Raw genomic sequence first — 17,190 nt, forward strand, 5'->3', positions numbered from 1 at the left:
AGAGGCTTTGGCAGGAGGATTGCTTGAGCCCAGGAGTTTGGAGTTGCAGTGAGCTATGATTGTGCCACTGCACTCCAACCTGTGCAACAAAGCAAGATCCCAAAATAAACATAATAAGATTCATCCATACTGTTATGTGTACCATAAGCTTTTCCCTTTTATTTCTAAGTAGTATTTCACTATATGAATATATCTCCATTTATCTATTCTTTAATCATTATTTGGGCTGTTTGCAGTTTCTTACTATAATGAAGAAGCCTGCTACAAACACGTTTTATGTCCTTTTGTGGACATATGTTTTATTTCTCTTGGATAAATTTCTAGGAGTGGAATCCTTGGGTCATAGGGTAATGTATGTATAATGTTTTGAAAAACTCAGAGTGGTTGTACCATTTTATATACTCAGTAACAGCGTGCATAGCTCCAGTTGTTCCACATTCTCACCAACAATTGCTGTTGTCAGTTTGTTTGATTTTGGCCTTTCTAGTGAGTGTGAAGTCATATCTAATTTGTAATTTTGATTTGTTACTATTATTGTCGAGCATCTTTCTATGTGTTTATTGACCATTCATATATCTCCTTTTGTAAGGGTGTCTATTTAGATCTATTCATTTCTTAAGTTGAGTGTTTTGGAAGAAGTAAAGACATAAACAGTTGAATACCAGGTAGTCTGGGACAAAAGCTTTAAGGCACACAAAATGCTGTTTAGTATGTCAATAGGTGGAGAAAACAGGAAAGCCACAAAAAAAAATTATTTCTAACACTTGGAATGTCATAAGGATGGTTCTCATCATCATAACTCTTTTGTCAGAATATGTTCAGAAACCTTTTTCACTTAAATAAAAGCTTTAGTCCCCTATTTGAATGTAAGTTGTCAATTTGAGAGCTCATATAAAATAAGGGTTAAGAAAATATATAATGGGGATGCCAAAAAATGTATACACATTTTAAGAGATGCTATCTATGTATTACTTTTTGAAGTTGAATTATGGTAGCAATGTGTAGTATGACAGTCACTCAACTGCACTTCCGCCATTTTTATTTTTAACTGTCCTGCCTGTCACATGGTGACACTAGCATTCATTTGATTAATGCTGTCTTTTGAGTGGATGTCATACTTAAAATGTGTTTACCTTTTTTTGGCACCACATACATATACAAAAAAAATGTTAATAGAAAAAAGTTGTTAAGAATGTAGACTCTGGAGTCAGCCTGCCTGATAAAACAGTATCTGGTTATAGAAACATTATTTATGATGATGATGATTCTTTTTGAAAGCTTAATGTTTCTGTTTAATATTTGATTAATTATTAATACATCTTGTCTTCATGCTAATTTTCCATAAACCCTTCTGGAAGGTTGCAGTAGTGAAGATATTACTCATGTGGATGAGAATAGAGAGTTTAAATTGGATTAAGAGTCTAATGCTATAATCCACAATATTAAACTGTTAAAATAGCTATTGCTTGACTGGAAGATATGGAGTGAAACAGAGACATACATTATATACATTTATTCCATTTTTTAAAAAAAATTGTAGTAAGAGACATAACAAAATTTACTGTCTTAACAGTTTTTAAGTACACAGCTCACTGACAAATACTTTCACAATGTTATGCAGTCATCACCACCATCCAACTCCATAATTCCTTTTGTTTTGTAAAACCCAAACTCCCATCCTTAAAACAATAACTTCTCATTCTCTTCTTTCAGCCCCTAGTAATCACCATCTTTTTTTTTTTTAATTTCATTAGTTTTAGGGGGTACAAATGGTTTTTGGTTACATGGATGCATTGTATAGTGGCAAAGACATCTGGGCTTTAAGTGTACCCACCATTTCCACCTATGTACATTGTACACAATAGGTGATTTTTCATCCCTTTCCCCTTCCTACCCTTCCCCTTCTGAGTCTCCAGTGTTCATTATACCATTATATTTTGTTGTTGTTGTTGTTGAATCAGGATCTCATTCTGCCATCCAGGCTGGAGAGCAGTGGCATGATCACAGCCTCAACCTCCTAGGTTCAAGTGATCTCTCCAACTTAGCCTCCTGATTATCTGGGACTACAAGCATGCACCACCACACCTACCTAGTTTTTAAATTTTTTTATAGAGATGAGGTCTCACTATGTTGCTGAGACTGGTCTCGAACTTCTGGGTTCATGCAATCCTCCTGCCTTGGCCTCCCAAAATGCTGGGATTACAAGCGTGAGCCACTGCACTTGGCCTCATTATACCATTCTATGTCTTTGCAGATCCTTAGTTTAACAACCACTTTTAAATGAGAACATGCAGTATTTAGTTTTCCATTCCTGCATTATTTCACTTAGGATGGTAGTCTCCAGTTCTATCCAAGTTGCTGCAAAAGACATTATTTTATTCTTTTTTATGGCTGAATCATATTCCATGATACCACTGAGCAGTTGGTGGGTATTTAGGTTGAATCCACATCTTTGCAATTGTTAATTGTGCTGCAATAAACATACTAGTGCTGGTGTCTTTTTTCTGTAATGTCCTCTGTTCCTTTGGGTAGATACCAAGTATTGGGATTGTTGAATTGAATGGTAGATCTACTTTTAGTTCTTTAAGAAATCTCCATACTGATTTCCATAGAGGTTATACTAACTTGCATTCCCACCAACATTGTTATAAGCATTCCCTTTCTACTGCATCTGTGGCAACATCTATTGTTGTTGTTTTTAATAATATCCATTCTGACTGGTATAAGGTGGCAACTCACTGTGGTTTTAATATGTGTTTCCCTGATGATAAGTGAAGTTGAGCATTTTTTCATATGTTTGTTGGCCATTTGTATATCTTCTTTTGAGAGATGTCTGTTAATGTCATTGGCCCACTTTTTTGTGATGTTTTAATTTGAGACAGGATTTCACTCTGTCATGCAGGCTGGAATGCAGTGACATGATCACAGCTCACTGTGGCCTCAAACTCCTGGGCTCAAGCAATTTTCCTGCCTCAGCCTCCTGAGTAGCTGGGATTATAGGCAGGTGCCACCATGCTCAGCTAATTTTTCTTTTTTTTGTAGAGATGGATTCTAACTTTATTGCCCAGTCTGGTCTCAAACTCCTGGCCTCAAGTGATCCTCCCACCTCCACCTTCCAAAGTGCTGGGATTACAGGCTTGAGCCACTGTGCCCAGCTGCCCACTTTTTAGTGGTGTTAACTGCTTTTTTCTTGCTGATTTGTTTGAGCTATTTGAGATTCTGGATGTTAGTCCTTTGTCAGATGTATAGTTTGCAGATATCTTCCCCCAATCTGTGGATTATCTGTTTACTCTGTTGATTACTTCTTTTGCTATGCAGAAGCTTTGTAGTTTTATGAAATCCCACTTGTTTATTTTTGGTTTTGTTGCACTTGCTTTTGGGGTCTTAGCCATAAATTCTTTGCCTGGGCCAACGTCCAGAAGAGTTTTTCCTAGGTTTCCTTCAAGGAAATTTTATGGTTTCAAGTCTGACATTTAAGTCTTTAATCTATCTGAGTTAATTTTTTTATGTGATGAGAGATAAGGATCAAGTTTTATTTTTCTGCATGTAGCTATCCAATTTTCCCGGCACCATTTGTTGAATAGGGTGTGCTTTCCCCAGTGTATGTTTTGTCTGCTTTGTCGAAGATCAGTTGGTTATGGGTATCTGGGTTTATTTCTGGCTTCTCTCTCTATTCTGTTTTTCCACTGCACAAGAGTTCACAGTGAGGGGCTGCTGGGGCAATGAATCCCACCTAGCTCTCATGCCTTTGCCCCAGGCAATCTGCATTCAAGCCTCAGGTCTTCTCACAGCAGCCCACCCCAGACAGAAACTGTCTAGCTGGGGCAAGTGAAATCATCAAACTTCTAGAATGCAGGCAAGTGAAATTATTAGTACTTCTAGAATGCAGCCACCAGCAAGGGTTAAGTTTCTGGGAAATGTAGCTGAAGCAGCTCATGGTGCTTTTGCTTGCACAATCCACAGGGGTTTCCACAGCTCCACAACTCCACATGGGTTTTCACAGCTCTGGATAAGGCAGTTTCCCCTGCGAGTCAGGAGTATAATGAGACTCCGGGCCTTCTAAGTTTGTGGCACAAAACTCCTGAATTCACCTCATTCACCTCCCAGCCATGTCCAGAGGTTGCTGGTGGTTTGTGTCAGTGATCCAAGTGAGTCTGCCTATTTCCAGGCTGATCCCTTTCTCTCTTCTTGGCACACTCTGGGTCCTGTTGCTTCTTTTGTGAGTTGTGGGGTGTACTGCTGGTCTCATTTTGCTCTGAGTGCTAAGACATTCTATTTTGATTCACTCCATATGAGAGGCTCGCACTAGCTACTTCTAGTTGGCCATCTTGCTCCTTAATGCTATTTATTATTATTAAATAAATAAATTAGGATGTGTTAATTAACATATGCAATTTTCTTTTAGTGTTTCAATAGAAAAAGAATGGATTGATGAAAAATCTGAAACAGAAAAACTCTTAGAATACATCGAGGAAATTAGGTAGTATGAACAGTAGTTTATTTTGCTGAACACTGAATTATTTTTTTAAATCATTTTTCTATTCTCCATGTGCCTAAATACATGTGCTCTTCAAAGTAATTTGTTTTAATGCAGTTGTGCATCAGATCAAGTGGAAAAATATAAGCTGCATATTGCCCAGTTAGAAGAAAATTTGAAAGAGAAAGATCATGAAGTATTAAGCCTTAAGCAATCTCTTGAAGAAAATATTATGTTATCTAAACAAGTAGAAGACCTGAATGCTAAATGTCAACTGCTTGAAAAAGAAAAAGGTATTATAGTGTTTATAATTACTTTCTTTAGATACGTGTTACATGTAATATTTTTAAAAAGAATTGCTATGTGAAAACAACTTTTTAAATTTAATTATCTCAGCAACAACAGATCCTTGTTCTATAATTTAGAATTTTTTACTTTTATAGTGTTTGTTTTCTGTGTATCAATTCAGTATGTTACTTGTCTTGATTGAAATTATACAGTTGTGCAGTTCTTGAGTTTTTCACTGAATGGCCTTTTAAAATTGAAAGATATATGAAACTAGATTTGGAGGCTTTATTACATAGCATATATCTTATATTTAGTAGTGATACAAAGTTCATGGTTTCGTCTTTTTCTTTGGGAATACTTTATCTGTGTAAACTGCTAAAAGCAATATAATGGAGTATTATGGGAGTCTGGGTTTCTCAAAGTTAATGTTAGTATCTATTTACAGTATTTTTAATGTTTTGCCTTTTATAGAAGACCTCATCCACAAGGATAGAGAACGGGGAGAAAATCTAAATATTGAAATGCAAAACTTAAAGGAGAAATTTATTCTTGAAAAACAGGAAAATGAAAAGCTTCAACAAAAAGAATTACAAATTAATTCATGTCTACAACAAGAGAAGGTAGTTTCCTACAATAGTGTTTTAAAACTGTGCTTATTTTGTGTCATAAATTTTACTATGTATCAGAAAATCTTTAAATTGTGTATATACTTTGATCCAACAATTCTATTTTTAGAGTCATATCTTGAGGAAATAATTATGGATATGCTAAAGATTTAGTCACATATCTTTCTTTCTTCTGTTTTCTTTTTTCTTTTTCTGAATGGGGCTTTCATTCTTTTTGAGTAGGGCTTTCATTCTGTCGCCCAGGCTAGAGTCCAATGGCACGCTCACTGCTGAATGCATTTTTGACCTCTTAGGTTCAGGTGATCCTTCTGCCCCAGCCTCCTGAGTAGCTGGGACTACAGGCATGTGCCACCACACCTGACTAATTTTTTAGAGTTTTTTTGTAGAGATGAGGTCTCACTATGTTGTCTATGCGGTTCTCAAACTACTGGGCTCCAACAGTCCTCCTGCCTCAGACTTAGAAAGTATTGAGATTACAGGTATGAGCTACTGTGCCCCGCCTAGCCATGTATCTTTACTACATGTTCACCACAGGTTTATTAATAATGTGGAAAAGTTACAAATAACAGATGCAGCAAAATAAGGAAATCATTTTTTTTTAATTTTCCATCATAGTCTTGTGTAAGCTCTAAAGATATGTACAGTTATCTTATGAAAGAATATCTAATTGCAGGAGAAACAAAACAATTCTTAAAAACCAGATTACATAAAGAACATTTTGCATATCAATGGGGGAAAAAAGTCCACTGAAAAAGCATACGTATAGGATGGAAATAGATAATTCTCAAAAGGAGAAATTCAGATAGTCTGTAAACATTAAAAGATGCTCCACCTCAGAAGTAACCAAGGAAATGGAAATAATTTTTTTCCACTTACAAATTTGAAATGTTTGATATATAAAACATTGACAGTTGAGCCAATAGGTACTTGCATGCACTGATGTGAAATATTATATTGTTGGGCAACCTGCAACAACTAAAAGAATTAAGTATATACTGACCTGGAAATATCTCAACAACTATTTTTATAATTGTATGTATTTCTTTTTTGTCTCTTAGTTAGACCTCACAATGCCATTTCAAATTATTTTGGTGGTTTTCTGTTTGGATACAGGAATTATCTTCTAGTCTTCAGCAAAAGCTATGTTCTTTTCAAGAGGAAAGGATTCAAGAGAAGAATCTCCTTGAGGAACAAGTAAAGCAAGCACTGGATGAGCTTGATAAATTACAACAAAAGGAGGAACAAACTGAAAGGCTCGTCCAGCAACTGGAAGAGGAAACAAAATCTATAGCTGAAGAGCGAAATCTCCTAGAAGAAAAGATAAAAGAGTTTGTATTGATGGAAGCTCATGTTCATATATGACTTCAGATGTTAAGTTATTTTTGAGTACATTTTCTTAGGATTCTCAGATCAATTATTTGAGTTTGTAAGGTTCGAATTATTTTATAATTAAGTAATAGGCATAGAAAGATAAAGTAAATGTATATGCAAATAAGTAAGATAGTCAAAGTTAAAAGTTTCGCTCTTTTTTTTTTTAAGGCCAGAGGTTTAATAAACAAATGACCAAGGTTTTACACTCCTTTGCTACTCTTATATTTTCTAAAAATTATTGGACATCAACATTACAACAATAATGAACTTAGGAAAAAAACAAAGAATTCTGCCCTTTAGCAAAAAAATGTTCATTGTTTTCTCTATGTGTACATTAGTTTAACATACTATAAGTTATACCTCGAATTACATTTTTGAAGGAGCACAAACACTTCAGAGGTAGCAATCAAAAAACAAAACAGGCAACACGGTGGCACATGCCTTTAGTTCCATCTACTGAAGCTGAAGTAGGAAGATCATTTAAACCCAGGAGTCTGAAGCTTCAGTGCACAATGATCATGCCTATAAGTAGACTTTGCATGCCAGCGGGGCAGCATAGTAATACCCCCATCTTCTGTCACTCACCTCAACTGATAAATAATTGTCTTCTAGTTGATCTTTCAGTTTTTCATTCCTGCCCTTCCCCAAGCCACCCTCCTCATATCTCTAAGTCATCTATACACTTACTTAGACACTTTTAGTGGCTTCCCTTTGTCCTTCAGGTAAACCCATTGTACCCTGTGGTGATGACCTGCCTCATGCCTTCAGCTTCTGCTCCTGCCCTTCTTTCTCATTGGGCTCCAGTGTCATTTCTTTTTTTGTTCTTTTGAGTCATTTTCTTGCTTGGGAGTTGATTTTTTTTCACCTCTGTATGCATATTTCCTGCACATGGTAGGCACTTCCTTTTATTTTATTTGAATACACAGCAAATACCTTGTAAACTCACTGGTGCTTACCTAGGAACACTGAATTTTTATCTGGGTAAATGCATGACTATATTATAAGTTTTTGTCTGCTCTACCTAAAAGTGTATAAAATCTAAACTGATCAACTATATATTTGGCATGTGTACAGGACTTAGAAAATTTCTTTGTTTTTGTTAAATAAGGTATAAAACATTAACAGCTGGTGAGATAGAAGATCTTAAGCTGGACAACACTTCCCTACAAGAAAAAGTGACTAAGGCTGAAAAAAGTGCAGAGGATGCTCAACATAAGATATTGGCAACTGAGAGTGCAAATCAAGAATATGCAAGGTATGTTAAACAAAAAAATAAATAACGGCCTTAGAACTATTAAGACAATTTATTGTTGAAAGACAGCTAGTGAGTGGCACAGGGAATTGTTAAATAGTTTACTTTTGGCAATCTTAAATTGCAAATTAGGAATTTACTCAGCTAAAGGCCAGCATGGTAGCTCACACCTGCAATCCCACCAATTTGGGAGGCCAAGGAGGGGAGGACTGCTTGAGCCCAGGAGTTCGAGACTAACCTAGGCAACATACTGAGCCCTCGTCTTTACAAAAAATCAAAAAACTACCTGAGAGGCTGAGACAGAAGGATAACCTCAGCCCAGGAGATCAAGGCTATGGTAAGTGCTCGTGCCACTGCATTCCATCCTGGAAGACAGAGTGAGACCTTGTCTCAGAAAAAAAATTAACAATTCTTAAAGAGTTTCTTAAGTTTAAAAAAAAAAAAAGTAATTCAAATAGCTGTCAAATGCTCAGTGGATTCTTACTTCTCAAACCCAAGGATGCTTCTAGAGCTGCAGACCAAGTCAACACTTAAAGAAGCAGAAATTAAAGAAATCACAGTTTCTTCTCTTGAAAAAATAACTGATTTGCAAAACCAACTCAAGCAACAAGATGAGGACTTTAGGAAACAACTGGAAGATGAAAAAGCCAGGTACTATGATTGGAAACTGAGTGCCATGTAACTCAGTTGTGATGTTATTTTTTAAATAAACTATGTTTTTTAATTTAATTTTTCCATGCAGAAAAACTGAAAATGAAAATACAATGGCAGAATTGACTGAAGAAATTAATAAGTGGCGTCTGCTTTATGAAGAACTGTATAATAAAACAAAACCTTTTCAGGTTTGTCAGTTAGTAGTAAGCTTACTTGTGTTTATTTTAGGAATTCACTTTTGTTCCCTGTTATGATCATGACAGTGACTTTGGTTCTTCTGTAAGATCTTTTTATTGTGTACTTACAGGGCCAATTTAGTTTCTTATTAAAGAAGACTTATGAATTTAATTGTGCATACATTTTTCCAGCTTTATTAAGATATAATTGACACATTTAATTGGCATAAATTTCCTAAGGTTGCTTTTATAGATGAAAAATAAGTCTATAATAAGGAATTTAAAGTTAATAGCTTAACTGGGCTCAGTGGCTCATGCCTGTGGTCCCAATATTTTGAAAGGTGGAGATTAGAGGATTGCCTGAGCACAGGAGTTCAAGACCAGTCTGGGCAACTTGGCGAGAACTCGTTTCTACAATAAATTTAAAAATTCGCTATTAGCTCAGCGTGGTGACATGCGTGTGATTCCAGCTACTTGGAAGGCAGAGTCAGAAGGATTGCCTTGGTCCAATAGGTCAGGGCTGCAGTGGCCATGATCATGCCACTGCACTCCTGCCTAAACAGAGTGAGGCTCCGACTTAACAAAAAAAAAAAGGTTAATAGCTCAGAAAGCTCTACTGGTATGAGCTTTTGATAATTAACGTATTTTAATTTGTGATATGCATTTTGTTATGATCTTTCTCATTGTTTCTGAAATTAATACTCTGATCTTTTAAAACAAAGGATAAATGCTAGTTTTGGCACTTAAATTGAGTAGAACTACAGTATTGGTTATAATGTGATGATGCAGATGATAACAGATAAGGCTGGCTAGCTGTTTATCTTGTTTCTTTTCCTCTGGTTTAAGGATATTTAAAAAGCACAGAGTTTAGATGGTTTTCATAGAGAATCAGTAGAGATTCCTGAGAATATATAAGCATATTCTATTTTATGGGGTTTTTTTGTTTGTTTATTTAAGGGCTTATATGAAACTAGTAAGGTTAAACTGTCGTCTTTATCTTTTTCAGCTACAACTGGATGCATTTGAAGCAGAGAAACAGGCATTGTTGAGTGAACATGGTGAAGCTCAAGAACAGCTAAATAAAATAAGAGATTCATATGCTAAATTATTAGGTCATCAGAATTTAAAACAAAAAATCAAGCATGTTGTGAAATTAAAAGATGAAAATAGCCAACTCAAGTCGGTTTGTAAAATAGCATTTTTATTACAGATATTGGGCTAGGGGTTATTCTAAAATATGTATAATATTTAAATAAAATGAAGATCTTTGGTATCAGAAAAACTTAACAGTTTATAGAGGAAAATCTGAGAATTAATGGATTTATTTTGGAGTATTAACCAGATGGGTATTCAATATTCTGAGATTTTCCAACTACCTCTTTAGTGTGTTGAAAATTACTAGAGTAATTAGAAGAATTCATAAAGATTTACATATTTATTTCTATTTGTGAAAATGCAAACTCCTTAATGTAAATATTATAAAGACAAGCAGTGTTCAAAAATAGGTATTTAAGTTTTTTAACAGCTTTATTGAGATATATACCATACAATTTGCTCATTTAAAGTGGACTGTTTAATAGCTTTTAGTATTTTCATCTAAACTGTGGTGATATACAGTCATCACCACAGTCAATTTAGAATATTTTCAGCACCTCAAAATGAAATCTTGTACCCTTTTACAACACTTTCTCATCTTATACCACCCTTCATCCCTAAGTAGTCATTAATTTACTATCTGCCTTTATAGATTTACCTGTTGTAGACATTTCATTTTAATGGAATCAAATAATATGTGGTGTTTTGTGACTGGCTTCTTTCAATTAATTAGCGTAATGGTTTTTTGGTTTGCTTTTGTAGAGATGAAGTCTTGCCAAGTTGCCCAGGCTGGTCTTGAACCCCTGGGCTCAGGTAATCCTCTCACTTCAGCCCCCCAAAGTGCTGGGATTATAGGTGTGAGCCACCACACCCGGCGAGCATAATATTTTCAAAGTTTATTCATGTTGTAGCATGCATGTGTCAGTACATCATTCCTTTCTTTGGCCTAATGATTGTGTGCGTATACCACATTTTATTTATTCATTCATTGGTTGGTGAACAGTTGGATTGTTTGCACATTCTGGCGATTATGAATAACACTACTATAAACATTCATGTACAAGTTTTTGTATGTACATTTGTATTTATTTCCCTGGATATATTCCTAGGAGTGAAATTGCTAGGTTATATGGTAGTTCTGTGTTTAATCATTTGAGGAGCTGTCAGGCTGTTTTTCAATTTTTTTGTTGTTGTTGTTGAAGTCTCACTCTGTCGCCCAGACTGGAGTGCAGTGGCCGCTCCCGGCTACCGCAGCCTCGACCTGCTGAGCTCTGGCGATCCTTCTGCCTCAGCCTTCCAAGTATCTGGAACTACAGGCGCGCGCTACCACGCCCGGCTAATTTTTTTTTTTTGATTTATTGTAGAGATGAGGTCTCGCCAAGTTGCCCAGGCAGTTCTCGAACCCACTGGCTCAGGCAATCCACTCACCTCGGCCTCCCAAAGTGCGGGATTGCAGGCTGAGCCACCGAGCCCGGCCCAGGCTGTTTTTCAAAGTGACTGTACCGTTCTATATTCTACCAGCAGTGTATGAGGGTACGACTTTCTCCATGTCCTCACCAATTACATGACCATCTCAATAGAAACAGAAGCAATCTGGGGGAAGACGGAGCCTATATTCTTGGCTGCAGCAGTCTGGTATAGATTCTCTGCCTTGCCAAGCCAGCAGTGAGGAGAGAGAGCGGTTTGGGTTCAAATTCAGCAGACTCCCATCTTTCTTACCAAATTTTTGCAGATTTTCTTGAGAAGATGTTTCTTCATTTGCTATTTTCCCCTTAGTTCCATTTTCAGAGGCCTTAACTGGTTACCTTTTTATAATTTTTAGTTTTAATAGGGAGCAGATCAGAAGAGATTTCTTTGATGCTTTCATGCCTTTACGCTACAGTGGATCTTGGCAATTAATTTTAAGTTGAACTTTTATCAGAAAAATAGCTTTAGCAAGGCTCAGTGGCTCACACCTGTAATCCTAGCACTTTGGGGGGCTGTTGCAGGAGGATCTCTTAAGGCCAGGAGTTTGAGATCAGCCCGGGCAACACAGCAGACCTTGTCTACACCCACACACACAAAATAGCTATATATATATATATATATATTAGCTTTGTAGCAGAGAGGGACAAGAAGATTTAAAAGACTGTTTTTTTATCTCCTTTGTCACAACTGTTTAAAGTCATTTTATAATTCAGTCTTAAGGACTGTATCCAGTAGTGCTTTTTGCCTTTAGGGTTTGATATATAAGCAACTTCAGAATTTGCCCGCACCGTTGGTAAGATATTTAACTGACATAATCTTTAATAATTGTTTATTATCTGTGTTTTTCTTACATAGGAGGTATCAAAACTCCGCTCTCAGCTTTCTAAAACAAAACAAAATGAGAAAAAACTTCAGGAAGAATTGAATAAAGTTCTGGGTATCAAACGCTTTGATCCTTCAAAGGCTTTTCATCATGAAAGTAAAGAAAATGTTGCCCTCAAAACCCCATTAAAAGAAGGTAAGAAATGAATAAATACATAGAAGTATCATCTTCCTTTGATTTGCTTTCATTGCACTTAGCAAGCTATCTATTTCATGAACTGAAAATTTGTTGACATCTTATATAAAAGAAATTCCTGAGGCTGGGTGTGGTGGCTCACTGTAATTCCAGCACTTTGGGAGACTAAGGTAGGAGGATTGCTTGCACCCAGGCGTTCAAGACCAGCCTGAGCAACATAGCAAAACCTCGTCTCTACAAAAAAATTCAAAAAAATTAGTTGGGTGTGATGGCGCATTCCTGTAGTTCCAGCTACTCTGGAAGCTAAGATGGAAGGATCACCTGAGCCCAGGAGGTTGAGACTGCGATGAGCCATGATCATGCCACTACACTCCAGCCTGGGTGACAGAATGAGACTCTGACTCAAAAAAAAGAAAAAAGAAAGAAAGTCTAACTGAGATTGTGATGTACAATGCTATTTTTTCCCTCCTTCTATACTCTCTTTTCTGTAGATCCAGATTCCACCTATCCTTCAAGTCCAGTTCAAATCACATCTTCCTTGCTTTATCTGACATTTTTTGCTCCTGCCCACACACCCCAAATTATTTCTTTTATAATACCCTTAGTATTTTAACTAAATGTCTCTAGGTCCTTAATTATTTTATTTCTTTTTTAAAATCCCTCCCTCTTCTCCCAATGGCAACTTGAAAGAACGTTTTCTAATATGTAGTCTCAGAGAAGTAAATTTCTTCTTTCTTGACTGTGAATCTTTGTATTTTTCACAATAAATTAAAATTGGTTGAAATAGTGACTAAGGAATATAAATAAAATCATGCTACAGAACATAAACTTTGCTTCTATCTATTAGAAGCTAGGAGGCCTGTTTTTAGTTTATAATGAGTGATGAATTATTTTTAATTTAGCATACTAATGCTTCTTTTTATTACTTCTTCTAGGCAACACAAACTGCTGCTGAGTTCCTATGGAGTGTCAAGAATCATTCAAGCAAACATCTGAAAATCCTGTTGAAGATAGCTTCATTCTTGTTATTGTTGTAATTATGTTTGAAATGGTATTTTATAATGTATTTAATCTTAATTTTCCTATATAAGTGAAAGAAATATTGTTTACCAAAATGTCTTGACATTTCTATTGTACATACTTCCACCATGATTCTAACCTTTGTCATCTCATTCTGAATCTTCTTACTGGCTTTCCAGCTTACAAAGCATCCTATCAAATCAACATTTCTTTAAAAACACGATTTTTGGCCGGGCTCGGTGGCTCAACCTGTAATCCCAGCACTTTGGGAGACCGAGGCAAGTGCATTGCTTGAACTCACGGGTTTGAGACCAGCCTGGGCAACTTGGCGAGACCTCAGCTCTACAATAAAAATAAAAATAAAAATAAATTAGTCAGAGGTGGTAGCGCATGCCTGTGGTTCTGGCTACTTGGAAGGCTGAGGTGAAAGGATCGCTGAAGCCCAGCAGGTCAGCACTGGGGTGGCCGTGAGCGTGCCACTGCACTCCAGCCTGGGCAATGGAGTGAGATTCCAACTCAAAAAGAAAAATCACTATTTTTATTATTCTTTTATTCTGAAATCTTAGTTTCAAGATTTTAATTTTCAGATTTTTTTAGCTTCAGAGTTTATTATATATTGCTTCTCATCTGCCTGTCTTTGATTATTATTTTTGTTATATTATTTTATTAATATGTATAATATGAAATCCAATTATACAGCAAGTCATTTATCCAATGAACTATTTAACTTGCATTTTATGAAGTTACATCAGTGCTTCTATTTAAGATATATTTATTGTCTTTTCCCACCCCATACCATTTTGTCACCAGAATCACAAATGATACTGTTTAGAAAGTGGTAAGTCTTCCTCTAAGGTATCTGATTTGTCATATTAATGTGCGAATAGTGAAAATAAAAACTTAATTTTTTTCCTAAAGATAAAATATCTGATTTGTACTATTGGTATGATATTATAAGCCACCTTTTTTTTGTTTGTTTTGTGCTTTTTTTTTTTTTTTTTTTGAGTTGGTTTCTTATTCTGTCTTCTAGGATGGAGGGCCGTGATATGATCACAGCCTCGACCTCCTAGGCTCAAGCAATCCTTCTACATCAGCCTCCTGAGTAGCTGGGACCACAGGCACATGCCACCACATCCAGCTAATTATTTATTTTTTTTGTAGAGACAAAGTCTTGCTATGTTGCCCAGGCTGGTCTCAAACTCCTGGGATCAAGCAGTCCTCCTGCCTAGGCCTCCCAAACTGCTGGGATTACAGGCATGAGCCACTACACCAGAGCCTAAGCCACATTTTTTTTTTTTGAGTTGGAGTCTCACTCTGTCGCCCAGGCTGGAGTGCAGTTTCAGTCTCACAGCTACCCCAGTGTCAACCTGCTGGGCTCTAGTGATCCTTCTGCCTCAACCTTCCAAGTAGCCGGAACTACAGGTGCGCGCTACCAAGCCTGGCTAATTTTTAAAAATTTATTGTAGAGACGAAGTCATGCCAAGTTGCCCGGGCTGGTCTCGAACCCACAGGCTCAGGTAATCCACTTGCCTCAGCCTCCCTAAGTGCTAGGATTATAGAATGAGCCACTGAGCCCAACCAAAGCCACCTTTTTTAAACCATGGGGATTGTGATGAATCAACAGAGACTACCTTAGTTAGAACAGCTTTTCTTAGTTAGTTATTATTAACATTATTATTATCATCATCAACATTATTTTTGAGACAGGTTCTCACTCTGTCACACAGGCTGAAGTGCAGTGGTACAATCCCAGCTTATCAAAGCCTTGACTTCCTAGGCTCAGGCAATCCTTCAGACTCAGCTTCCCAAGTAGCTGGGACTGCAAGCATTACCACCATGCTCAGCTATTTTTTTATTTTTATTTTTGTAGAGACAATGTCTCACTATGTTGCCCAAACTCATCTCAAACTCCTGGGTTCAAGGGATCCTCCCACCTTGATCTCCCAAAGTGCTGGCATGAGCCACTGTACCTGGCCATAATAAGTTAATAATACATGGTTGAATTTTTAAAGGCAATTATTTGAATTAAGTTCAGAGAAAATGTAGAAATTAGAAAAATTGTTCAATAAAATGGCTCAAAATTTCTGCTTTTAGTCAAGATGGAGCAACAGAAAGATAAATGGTTAGGTTTACTGCTCAAAGCTCTGCCCACTAGAAAGATTTCCCTCCACAACTGCCCTTCGGGGATATCCCAGAGAGGGTCTATGTTGCTATAGCTGTACTTTTTAGATGGTGCCTGTATATCACATAGAACTATATGTAAACCAGAGGAAAGTCTTTCTTTCCTCTACCAGCTGATCATGGGGAACTCCCCATGAGGCCACAGGTGTAGGCTGGGAGAAAGAAGGCAGTATAGCAGGAGTAGGGAGCATTTGGGATATTTGTTCATATAACTTACTTATGCTTTCAAGGTCTACTTGGACCCAATCACATACATAACCACTTTCATTTGATGGTGGAGTGCTGTTGTTTGCACCCAATTTTCTGGTTTGGTGGATCAGATAGCACCCAGTTCATGACAGGTAGCTCAGGTCACGTGATAATTTCATAACTCATGGTTAAGCATTCAGACTCTACTAAGGCCTGGTAGTAGGCCAAGAGCTGTTTCTCAAAAGGATAGAAGTTATCTGCAACGCTAGGTGCAATGGCTCACACCTGCAATCTCAGCACTTTGGGAGGTAGAGGCGAGAGGATTGCCTGAATCCAGGGATTCGAGACTAGCCTGAGCAACTTGGCGAGATCACATCTCTACAGTAAATAAAAAAAATTAGCTGGGCATGGTGGCACGCATCTGTAGTTCCAGCTACCTGACAGTCTGAGGCAGAAGGATCGCCTGAGCCTAGCGGGTTGAGGATGCAGTGGCCATGAGTGTGACCCACTGCACTCCAGCCTGGGTGACACAATGAGACTCCAACTCAAAAAGAAAAAAAAGTCATCTGCAGGGGATGACAAGGCTTTGCTTCAAAAATTCTGAGAGCCTGCAAAGAGATTCACCTATAGGAGCCTGCCAAAGACTCCACAAAGCATCTATATTTGCCACTGACACTTCAGATACCACGGGATCTGCTGGATCATACAGATCAAAGCAGCAGAGCCACTTGCACAATAGCCTGGATCTGTGCTGAACCTTCTCTTCTGAGCCCCACTTAAAACTAGCAACTTTTTGGTTCACTTGGTAAATGGGCCATAGTTAACACACCCAAATGAGAAATACATTTCTCCAAAATTCATAGAGGTCCACTTTGGGAGACCAAGGCAAGAGGATTGCCTGAGCCCAGGAGTTAAAGACTAGCCTAGGCAACATGGTGAGACCTCATCTCTACAATAAATCAAAAAATTAGCCAGGCATGGTGGCATGAGCCTATAGTTCCAGCTACTTGGAAGGCTGAGGCAGAAGGATAGCCTGAGCCCAGGAGGTCAAGGCTTCTGATTGGTACTGCTGTACTCCAGCCTGGGCAACAGAGTGAGACTGCAACAACAACAACAACAAAAAGCAATTAAGATTCTGCGGTAGCTCAAGTCTGCAATCCCAGCACTTTGGGAGGCCGAGGTGAAAGGCTTCCCTGAGTCCAACGGTTTGAGACAGCCTGGGCAACTTGATCTGGGCAACTTGATGAGTCCTCGCCTGAGCCCAGCAGGTCGAGGCTGTGTGGCCATGAGCATGCCATTGTACTCCAGTCTGGGCAACAGAGTGAGACTCCAACTCCAAAAAAAAGATTCCTGTGAACAAAATTTTCACCTGGCTG

The 17,190-nt window shown here is 37.6% G+C and overlaps 1 protein-coding gene across 1 annotated transcript in view; it reads left to right on the top strand.

Annotated features, from left to right (window-relative positions):
- Positions 1 to 13,638, top strand: part of HMMR (hyaluronan mediated motility receptor) — a 28,786-nt gene extending 15,148 nt beyond the window's left edge. The window contains exons 8-18 of the mRNA XM_021706730.1: positions 4,406 to 4,480; positions 4,595 to 4,770; positions 5,237 to 5,385; positions 6,505 to 6,723; positions 7,375 to 7,484; positions 7,871 to 8,017; positions 8,513 to 8,665; positions 8,757 to 8,856; positions 9,851 to 10,027; positions 12,262 to 12,424; positions 13,360 to 13,638. Of these exons, the coding sequence (XP_021562405.1) occupies positions 4,406 to 4,480; positions 4,595 to 4,770; positions 5,237 to 5,385; positions 6,505 to 6,723; positions 7,375 to 7,484; positions 7,871 to 8,017; positions 8,513 to 8,665; positions 8,757 to 8,856; positions 9,851 to 10,027; positions 12,262 to 12,424; positions 13,360 to 13,379 (1,489 nt within the window). The 3' untranslated portion in view covers positions 13,380 to 13,638. The remainder of the gene's footprint in view (positions 1 to 4,405; positions 4,481 to 4,594; positions 4,771 to 5,236; positions 5,386 to 6,504; positions 6,724 to 7,374; positions 7,485 to 7,870; positions 8,018 to 8,512; positions 8,666 to 8,756; positions 8,857 to 9,850; positions 10,028 to 12,261; positions 12,425 to 13,359) is intronic.
- Positions 13,639 to 17,190: the final 3,552 nt, after the last annotated feature.

This window comes from Carlito syrichta, unplaced genomic scaffold (genome assembly GCF_000164805.1).
Source record: "Carlito syrichta isolate Samal-C Ts95f unplaced genomic scaffold, Tarsius_syrichta-2.0.1 Scaffold315958, whole genome shotgun sequence".
Classification (NCBI taxonomy): Eukaryota; Metazoa; Chordata; class Mammalia; order Primates; family Tarsiidae; genus Carlito; species Carlito syrichta.